The sequence below is a fragment of the Thunnus albacares genome, chromosome 4 (genome assembly GCF_914725855.1).
Source record: "Thunnus albacares chromosome 4, fThuAlb1.1, whole genome shotgun sequence".
In the NCBI taxonomy this organism is placed as follows: Eukaryota; Metazoa; Chordata; class Actinopteri; order Scombriformes; family Scombridae; genus Thunnus; species Thunnus albacares.
In genome coordinates, this window is record NC_058109.1 from 23,066,632 (window position 1) to 23,077,636 (window position 11,005).

Below are 11,005 nucleotides of genomic sequence, written 5' to 3' on the forward strand. Positions count from 1 at the left end.
ATAGCAACAGTTAAGCTTACTTTTGGGGCAAAACAGACACTTATGGGTTAACATGCCTACAAGCTAAGTATAACAATTTAGGCACAGCTTCTCTTTTTGCCTGTGGTCACAGTTTAAGCAAAATAACTAGCAGACATTCGAGCATAAACCGAACCGAAACTGTGAAACCATTGGCTGTTTATTAATGAAACTTGTCACCCTTTATTAATAGCTTAACTTTAAAATAAGCATTTAGGTCTGCGGACCTGCTATAAAAAATATTTAAATGATGAGGCAAGTGAAAGACTAATGACAGTAAAAAACTAATCAATAAAACTTTAATACGACGATTGTCATGTCGTATAGTTCTCAAAGGGATAAAAAAATCATCCAAGAGTCGAAGAGACAGAGTCAACTGCTCAGTTCAATGAGCCCTTCAGCTTAATCAAATACTGTGTTGCTTGCTGTTCACACCCATTGAGATGTTAATTTGCAAACATGACACGTAGGTAAACATAATAAGAAATACCGGGTGCTCATGGTTATAATGTAGTAAAAGGATGTAGTTAAAACCCCTTTATTGGTTAGGACATATCAAAGTTAAAAAATATCACCAAAAGGAGAATGCTAACTGGTTTCAACCCACACTGGGTCTTCCTCAGGATGTGGCTATAAAGAGGAGTCAGCCACACATGGGTAAATACTGGATGAGTGCTGACAAACAAAGGTGATGGCATTCCTCACTGACACATACAGTGTGTACATACAGTATATATGTATTTATAATAAAGGTTTTGTCTTTCAGAGCTGTCCAGTCTTGACAAATCACTTGTTATAGGGTCTCAGTTGACTATAAAAAATGTTAAGTCAGCTGAAGGTGCAAATAATTGTCTCATCTCTGGCATCACAATAATATTTAAAAGTGTTGTTGGGCTTCAGTAAGCACTAGACTTTCATCTTATATTGAACAGAACATTTTGACTCACTACTTCCCAAAGAGTGTCTTTAGTCAAGAACTCTTATTCATATCTACACTTATGAGTATATACTAAACATAAAATAACTCATTAGAGGAGAGCAAATTTCCCTCTTATCTCTGTGAAGCTTGATATCAGACAATAAAATGATTCAGTGGGAACATGAATACTTTCACACCTGAAAAACCATGCTTGATGGTTTCGTCTATTCGTCTATTTCTATGTGTTTTTCCCCACAAAGGTTCTAGGGGTTTCCCTCAGCTCTCAGGGATCCAGATGAGGAGATGAGACTTGCACCTGCCCAGAGCCAAGTCCCAGACTGGGAACTGGATGGTTCCATATGAGCGGGGCACAAATGTCATCAGACCAGGAGAACAAAGATCCTCAAATATATGCACAAATGTTTGTGACTTCTGTTGGATAGTTCCTTTCTGATATGGATACTTTGCAGCTATTATTAATTAGAGATTATTTATAAAGTGCTTCAACTGTCATTATAATCTGGAGTCAAGTAGGAGAGACATTTGCCTCTCTAGTGTTATAAATTACTAGACTATTTTCTTTGAGAGAAAAAAAAAACTCTTTTTTGTACAGTATGAAATATGTGTACTGTGCTCCTACCAAAGTAACAGACATATATAATGTTTGAGTCATGGAGTCATCTTGGATGGGGAACCATTGTGCAACTCTACAGTAGCTCCCTCTTGTGTCACACTCCTGATCAGCAGGATGAGAATCACAACACGTGGAAATATAACTGTGAAATACACAGCATCTAAACACTGAAAAAAATATAAAAACAAACTTTTAGGAAACAAATAATAGAGTACAGTCATTTTAAAATAAATTCAAAGCATATTAATGTCCTATAGATGATCACCTATAGCAGCGAGGGAGGAAATAACAAGTGACATTCACTGCTGAGATATTAAAATGCCATAAAACTACAACAATCATAAGTTTTTGCATCACACTGCTTCTAACAAGACAGCGAGACAGGACAATTCACCACTCTACACAGGATATTGAAAGTAATTAACCTGTCAGCAACTGTCAAAGTGAAATTAATTTTCCGAAAGGTTTGACAAATATCAGACAACAGTGATAACTCAAGCTAACATAAAGTGTGATAACTTCACTTCACACTCACACTGGGACAGTCTCTACAATTAAATTTATTTCATAGTTGAGTAGTTGTTGCATTTTTGTTAATTAAGTTTTAAGAATGTCCATTATATACAAAATTAATTCATGAGTGAAATAAAACTGTAGCTTGTTGATCCAAATCATGAATTCTGCTCTAGCATTTTAAAAGAAAGAAAATGACAAGCACCAGCTGGTGGTGTAACTACTTCATTATCGAGTTTAAGCCTCATTATAGATATCTCCAATTCTTCCAGCAATAACAGCATGTTTGAGAAACCAGTCATTTAAGCTGTAGCTTCATTTTGTTTCACTTGCTTGAGAAGGTTTAAATTTCTTAGGGAGGGTTTTCTCAAAGCCTGGACACTGACAGAAGACACTGACAGTTTGTGTACATGCTCTGACTGCTGCCCACCCTGGAGAAAGCATATCTATTGAAAGATGTTTTGTCTGTTAAAACTTAAAAAGAAACTGGCCTTAATCCTGATTAATTTTAACTTAACTGTGTTTTGTGAAATTAATTTGTGAGCTTATTATTGCCAGCTGGCCCGTCTGTTATAGGGAAGACCACCATGTAAGGGTAATTGTATGGAGAGAAACAAAAACAAAATATACAAGTTAACTAACAATCCAATCTGGATTTCAAAAAACACAGTTAATGAAAAAATGCTAAGTGTATTTTGTTATGTCCTCCCCTTTTGCCCATGATATATTGTCGTGGCCGGTCTGGTGAAAAGATGGTAAAATTAAAGACAGCTGCGGAGAACTCAGTTTGGTTGTTGACATCAGAGAGCTACATAATGGCTGAAAGCACACAGTAATAACAGAGTGATGACATGACCGCAACCAGTGACACTGAGATAAATCTCAAACTCATGCACAAGCCGTTAATCAACAGCTTACACAAGACACAGACAGTCAGACTTGCTTGGTCACACACATGACAACACACACACACACACACACACACACATACACACGTCATTTGCTCAGACAGCTAATACGAGCCCTTCAGCTTAATCAAATACTACTTCACAATTCAAACATACTGAGAGGTTCTTCTGTAAATATGAACTGTCGTATCAGTAAATACTGGATAACTACACACACACACACAGACACACACACACACATCCCAAAATCAACGGATCATCTGGTTTTACAGGTGTTGCTGGAACTAAGACAACTCTTTTTGTAGCTGTGACTTCTGTTATGCATTTTTTTCAGTTTAGCTTAATTTAGATAAGATTATTTTAGCTTTAATTTTTTAGTTTAGTTAAGTTAACATGATGAGAAGGGAGACATTACAAGTAAGCATAGAGCAGTACATCTTATTTCCAGTGTGGTCTCTGGAGTTAAGAGTGTAGAGATGCATGAGTCAAGTCCAGGAGACTACCGACAAAACAATAACAGTTCCTAGTTTAAGTCCAATCCTTCCTAATAGTTTCCACCTCTTTGTAAAGTCTAGTGACCATAAAACAACAACATGATCTCATACATAAGACTCTAAAACACTGTATGTATAGTCTCAACCCTTCAACCATCGGACTGACTCACTATGAGGGATCCACCTCTACTTTTGATTTAATTTGACTGATTATCAATCTTCTTCTTTTTCCTTTCTATGTTTAGAATATGAAAAAATCAAACTTTGTGGCATTATCAAAAAAAGCACTGTGGCAGACAGCAATGTATGCAGTTGATAGGAATAACCATTAACACACAGACATGAAATATGAATTAGTTACCTAGATAATGAGAGGAGTGTAAGGAGTTCATGGTAGACTTTTATGGTTGTTGGTAAGTTGGATGTGAGATCAGTTTTAAAACATTTAGCAATGTGCGATTTAAATAAATACAACATGTAAAACAGCTTGAAATCTAACGTTTTTGCTTCATCCATGTTGAATTTCAAGTCATTCTTAATGGTGTCACATATCAGAGATGCTGAAGTAAATTATTTATTGCGGTAAGTTTTCTGAGGTGAGCATGATTTACAAGATCAAACATTTTGGATTGAAGACAGTGAAATAAATAATCTAAAAGTCCATGAATTACTGACATAATTAGACACATTACCTGATTCTAAAGCACCATTAATATATAATTTTGTTATTAACATTGAATCAAATGATCCCCTCTAATGGGAAGTATTGCTATTATTGTAAATATCATTCATACACGTTAAATTCATTGTTCTAGCTCATCTGACTGTACAGTTGAGTCCTAAATGGCTCTCATTTACTGTAAACACATACCCGCTCCAGCAGGAAATGGCAGCAGTTATATATCATTTTCTTGAAAAGAAAGAGAGAAAGTAGTGGACCAAACCACAGCTGAAACACAAGTGAATGTTCGAGTTGACATTTGAAGGGTGGAATATTTGATGAGGCCCATATGCTCTATTTCTGCTGAAATATTGGGCAAGTGTTTTAACACAGTAGACGTTAGATATCATTGATCTGCTGTGAGTTTGTATATGAGTCACTCTTTGCCTCCTGAAGGTCAAAAATCACTTGATGCAGCTTTAACTTTCAGTATAAAGTATTCAGTTAGCTGCTTCACCAAAGGGAAAAAAAGAGAAATGTAGAAAATATGCATGAATGCATGTTGACACACATTCACAGACATCAGAGCCATGAGCTGGAGATCACATTTACATTTGTTTCTGGTTTGTTGTTGCGATTCTTCCTACGGTGGCAGCGTTCTTCTGTGTAGCGCTCTGTGCGATGGATGTCCAGGTAAGGATGCCATTTTTCAGAGGGAGAGCACAATGACTTCAGACGCTGTGGAAAGTAAGACATCAGGGTATTGCTACAGATTTTTATCTGGAGATCATCTCCTGGCATTTATTGAAAAAATCTCAGTCAGTGCACATTTTAATCCTTTGTAAATGTATATCAAGAGAAGAGAGGTGTTTTAATCCACCATATTTCCTCCAGATATTGTAACACACACACACCTTCCAGGGATTTCCCTCTGCTCTCATCATCTTATACACAGCGATAACAGGTATCCAGAGGAGGATGAATGCAACCATGCACCAGCCCAGAGCCAAGCCCCAGCCTGGGTACTGGACTGCTTCATAGGTGGGGGGTGTAACGGTCATCAGAGACCAGACCAGGATCACCTGTAGACAGCAGAGGTTTGTCTAAGTGTTTCAGTCATGGAAGTCTTGAGTAGGGAATTTCAGGTATTGAAGATGTATGTATGTTTGTTTGTGAGGCAGTAATGTCACTGCTTCTACTCCTGCTGTTGACAGGACGCTGGCTCTGCCTCACCTGTATAGAGGGCAGCCATTTTAATGATATTAATTACACCTGTGTTTTGTATGCTAAATGAGAGAGAGGTGTATTTAAATGTAAATGACGTTCTTTCTTTCAGTACCACTTTGACTTTGCAGGTACAATAGTTGGATGCTTGTGCCAGTGGGTATTATGTTTCTGACTCTGAGGCTGATTTGAACCCTTTAATCTTAATTTATATTTCACAATTTGAAACAGCATATTGGATTTTGAAGACGAGTTTGATCAAGTTGTGCTCTGCCTTTTTTTAAATCCTATATCCTATATCCAAATATAGTGTGTGAGGAGGTTGAATCTAAAATTAAAGAACCAAGTTTGTTGTTTACAAACCTTACAAATAGAAAATACAGATTTTACACAAATATAGTTAATTTTCATATTTAAAAAATAGTAATTCCATGGCCACTTGTAGAAATATATTGTCCACATTTCCCTATTTCTTTATGTGGCTCTGCTTTCTGATAATGCTTGATTATTTTCTGAACTACTTTGATGGCACTCATCAGCATACAGTATGCATGTGTAAACCAAAATCCAAATATTTGATCACTATAGTGAGTCTTTTGTGTCTAGTTTAGTGCAAATATAAGCAGAAAGTCACACGCATTTTATATCAGAGTGTGTATGTGGTTGTACTCACCACTATGATGAAGGGGCTGATGAAGAACCAACATGCTCTCCACCACAGCCAGAAACTGAAACTCTTAGTGCCAAGCATCATCTCAAGGTCTTTGATAAAACGGTTTCCTCCTGAAAAGCATGAGAAGAACATGCACATGTACACAGCTGAAGTTTAGGGCTATCTAACGTAAGTCACTATTATATGCACATTTCTACAGATATCATACTCACCGTATATGTAGGAAACACCAATGATCTCCATCAGAGCCAAAATTAGCAGCACCCAGCTGGCAACAAACTGGTCGATTAGAGTCACCCAGTATATTCCTGCCTATCTCAGACACACACACACACACACACACACACACACAGGGTGAGCAGGTTAACTAGACCTATGTCAGACAACAGAAACATAAAGTCCCTCTTTGGCAGACGTACCCTTGTGACACAAGGCAGGCCCAGGAGGTAGAGGATGACACTGGTCATTATGGTCACTAAGGCACGTTTGGATTTGAAGATTTTTGGGAAGGCATCAATCAGGCAGGTTGTTATCACCTCTGAGGACAAAAAGAGAGATTTCAGGATTCAGGAATGTGCTGTGACATCGATGGTGATAGGCAACGTGAGATCTCACCTATTCCTGCAAACTGGGAGTCTAGTCCAACAGTCAGAAGCATGAAAAAGAACAGAATGGACCACAGAGGGGAAATGGGTAGCTTAGAAAGAGCATCTGGATATGCAATGAATGCCAGGCCAAATCCTGCACAAAGACAAAAAAATAAAACATGAGAGAACACCTGGCAGTCTTCCATATTTTTACTGGTTGGTGCCCATATGGTGTTTCTGTCTGACCTTCCTTCACTACTTCTCCAACAGGCAGTTTATAGATGTGAGCCATGTGACCCAAAATTGAAAATATGGCAAAGCCTGCAAACACACTGGTGCCTAGAAAGAGATCAAAATAGTAAAATAGATTGAAGATCATCAGAATAAATTTAAAATAAGTCAGTCATTAATCACCCATTCGTTGATTTATGATAACAAAGCATGATACTGATCCACACTATCATTACTATATATCTTATATTTATATATTAACTTCCTTAGAATAATTTTGTTAGCTGTGCTCCTACCAGCATTAGTAAGTGTTACAACAAATGAGTCCTTGAACACGTTGTTGTGGAAGTTATTATAGGAAGCAAGAGTCATGACTCCACCCCAGGCAATAGACAGAGAGTAGAAGGTCTGAGTTGCAGCGTCTTTCCAGACCTAAAAACACACAGTAATGCTTTAAGATTTAGAAGAGTTTTATTCTTCCAAACTTGTAATGTAATGCACTATAATGAATTGTTGTTAAACAGGGATTGCTGGGCTCCTACCTGTGCTTCAGTCAGTTTAGTCCAGTTGGATTGGGAACCAATGTAGAACTCTATCCCATCATTAGCTCCCTCCAGTGTCACACCTCTGATCAGCAGGATCACAATCACCACGTAAGGGAACGTAGCTGTGAAATACACAACCTGGAGAGACAAAAGCCAAGAGTTCACACTCTGCGAAAACATTTTTACCTAAAGAGAAACACTAGCTTTGAATTTAAAAATGACAGGCCAACAGTTACCAAATGTTCTGTTTAGCTATCAATTGTCACAGTGAGCTTGACAACCACAGGCCCTGAGGATGGACGAACTATGGATAAGGACTTTCTATGAAGCACAGTAGATGTTGACTTACTTTGCCCGATGACTTGATACCTCTGATGAGCGCTGCAGCAACAAGCATGGAGCTCAGCAGCAGACAGAGAGCCAAGTGCCAAACTACTGGTCCTGTTTCATCTAGACCACTGGATCTCTGCAGAGCCACACGACTGAGGAGAAGACACATCTGACTGTACAACAGCAGTATGACTGTTGTGCGTACATGTGCTTGTGCAGTGTGTGACACTTACTCCCAGTACTGCTCACTTGGGCTCTGAACTGGTACTGTGATCATGTTAGATGAAGGACAGGTGCTGTTTTCCTGCGTCCAGTTTGCCACTAAAACACCACTTACATTGCAATACACTAGAAAAGGAGAGATGATGCATGTATATGCATTAATTTCCCAGAACAGAAACGCTATTTACATTATCTTTGACCTGAAGTGGTTTCAGGTTGCTTACATTTTTCAGAGATATTCTAAATTCATTGCAGTACATCAAAATAGCACTGAACTGAACTCCCTGTACTTTTTACTCTTCCATTTATATCAGATTATGTTATCCTGTCATCATTATTTCATGTCACTCCATCCCACGAGAATGACAAATCAGTATCCACCGAACAGCTGATCTGATCAACACCTCTTCATAAGAAAAGCGGATTGAGCGGAAAAGCACCTAAAGGCGTGTCACTGCAGTTACTGTGAGCCCCGCTGAGGCAGCTGGACCACGGCAGAGGAGACTGGAAGGAGGCGAACATGTAGTACAGGCTGTAGGCGATGATTACGTTATAGTAGATGGACACGATTAGAGTCACCATAACCATGGCAACACCAACACCTGGAGAGGAAGAGGAAGAGGTTATAGGAGCTGTTGCTTTATGAAAAGGTTTTAATGAGAAGCTTCTTAACTTTCAGAAACTCTTTTTGGGTAAGTTTAATTCATTCAGAACATGAATTTTAGGTGCCCTCAGCTGTCCTGAAAAGTACAGTTTCCTTTCAGGTTAAGGTTTGTTTAAACTAAGACTTTCCAGTGAAGCTGAGAGCAGCACACAACAAATTCCTGTGATTGTCAAAATTTTGTGATTTTAGATAAGTAAATGTCTTACATACTAGAGTTATGAAAGGTGACCAACTGGTGTTTTTATCTTCACAGCCTATAAAATAGCATGTAACTCAACTGCCAAAACAAACAATTACCCTGACTGTTTTATTACACCCCTGCCCACAGAAGTAAAAAAAAAAAATTGGCATCATATTTTGTTTTGCACAATTGTGTATGTACTCCAAGTACTTCACAACTTCAGACCCCCCTTAAAGATTAGAAAACACTTTTTGGGAATACAGTATTTCCATTTTGACTGCTTGTTTGCAGCAAAACACAGTAGAAGCTGTTTCTAAACAACATGTGGCATCAGTGGATATTTGTGTCATGTTCTGATTTGTGAATTTTAATTTTAATTTCTGAATTTATATGTTTTGTACACTAACATTTAATAAAGTGACACCACAGTGTTGCTAGCAAACCAAATTGTGATCTGGGATGAATTATTCTTGTTTTTTGACTATTCTGCTAAGCTTCTAATAACATAATTTATCCCTTCAGTTTGACTTAATTTTCAACTACCTTTGGTTTGCATGATTATGCATTGACCCTGAAGGTAAAGCCACAGTAATCACTGCAGCTCTGACTATTTCTGGACACAAAGTCTTTAAAACCAAACAACCAAAAACTTATCTGAAGTCAGAAGTCATAAAAAAGCTGCATTTTAGGTCACACAGTTGACCATTAACCAACAGCCTCATTAAATCCCTCATGTTTGACATGTTTTTTTCTTTAGATGTACCCAACTGACCTCTCACAAAACTTGAATGGTAGTCTTACCCTGCAGTATTGGCACTGCTCTCCATATGTTGATTGGGCCTTGGCTGCAGAATTGCCCGAAGGCACTTTCCAGAAAGAAAAGAGGAATTCCAGCCACCACAAGCATCACAAAGTAGGGTATAAGAAAGGCCCCTGTTCACAGTGAAGGATTGAGTGGCAGAGGATTAAAAGAAGCTTAATAAGGACAGTGGTGTCATCAATTGGGATTCCCAGAACAAATGGTTCAGTACCAAATACGTACCCCCTCCATTCTTGTAGGCCAAATATGGAAACCTCCAGATATTTCCCAGTCCAACAGCATAACCAATTGTAGAAAGGATATACTCCTGCTTACTAGTCCAGTTCCCACGATCAGAATTCTCATCACCATCATCCACATGTGGGTCCTGCTCAATGAAAAACAAATGTTATTAAATGTGTAAAAATGGAGTGGAGAGTCACTTCTATATAAGATATCAAAGTGCCATCACAACTAACTTTTGTTATCATCAAATACAATCATGACTCCTAACTGATAATAATGTATAACAAAAATAAAATATCAGCTTCAGTGAGTGAACTATCACTTCATGGTCCTGAGGGGAGAGAAAAAGTCACATTGGTTCCATCATCACTTCAAGGCAATTTCATTTACAGTGGCCACTTAAATTGAGCCATAATATATTGAATAAGATTTTATTTCACCCTTCAGCTGTAAACAAGCACACCATAAAAACATTTTTTTTTCTAAATTTATTACAATTAAAAATAGAAAAACAATGTATTTTTCACCCAAATTAAGCAAACGATATATTTAATTTTGTCTTCCTCTATAGATTTGGTCTTCAGTCTGACTCATTCATTGTGTGGTTAATTATCGAGTGAAAGTCTGGTCCAACAGGTTTGCAATCCTACCTGGTCGACAACAGCAGGATTACTGAAAATTAAATCCTTGAAACTGTTCCAGCCGTATTTCCTCATGTCTCACCTGCTTGATAAAAAGTCTGTAAAAGAAATTCAAAATCGCTCAGGTAGGTCTGCTTTAAAGTCCCCCCCTCTGACAGGCAGGGGAGTGCTGTTTTTCAACCAATCACAAGCACTGACCTGTACTTGTGACTCCCCAACAGCACCGCTGTGTGTGTGTGCGTGTGTGCGTGTGTGTGTGTGTGTGTGTGTGTGTGTGTGTGTGTGTGTGTGTGTGCACAATTAATATCTTTAAACAGGAATTGTGATTTAAAGCAGGAAGTTTTCCTCTTGATAACATTAACGACTCACATATACTGATTGATAAAGCTGAAGAATGTTACTTTCAGTTTAATGTCAGTATTTCTGACAACAAACTCTAATATTTCCTATTGTTTCTCACCTACACTGTGATACGTCATTCTGTGAAAATAGACCTAGACTCTATATGACTCATC

At 38.0% G+C, this 11,005-nt stretch overlaps 1 protein-coding gene across 1 annotated transcript; it reads right to left on the minus strand.

The window, feature by feature from the left end:
• Positions 1-4,729: 4,729 nt before the first annotated feature.
• On the minus strand, positions 4,730-10,565 carry slc6a14 (solute carrier family 6 member 14). The gene is made up of 15 exons (XM_044349282.1): positions 10,500-10,565; positions 9,847-9,991; positions 9,606-9,737; positions 8,400-8,561; positions 7,971-8,085; positions 7,757-7,889; positions 7,405-7,545; positions 7,159-7,294; positions 6,878-6,970; positions 6,660-6,785; positions 6,464-6,582; positions 6,257-6,356; positions 6,045-6,154; positions 5,028-5,229; positions 4,730-4,938 (listed from the first exon to the last, which is right to left on the minus strand). The coding sequence occupies exons 1-15, from the start codon at positions 10,563-10,565 to the stop codon at positions 4,730-4,732; spliced, it is 1,989 nt and encodes a 662-aa protein (XP_044205217.1).
• Between the last annotated feature and the right edge of the window lie 440 nt (positions 10,566-11,005).

Excerpts from the sequence above, each read along its gene's own strand:
- slc6a14 (XM_044349282.1), bottom strand. The coding sequence starts at position 10,565 with ATGAGGAAATACGGCTGGAACAGTTTCAAGGATTTAATTTTCAGTAAT. Across the intron at positions 7,295-7,404 it reads CTAAACTGACTGAAGCACAG|GTCTGGAAAGACGCTGCAAC; the intron begins GTAGGAGCCCAG and ends GTGTGTTTTTAG. Across the intron at positions 6,971-7,158 it reads TGTAACACTTACTAATGCTG|GCACCAGTGTGTTTGCAGGC; the intron begins GTAGGAGCACAG and ends ATCTCTTTCTAG.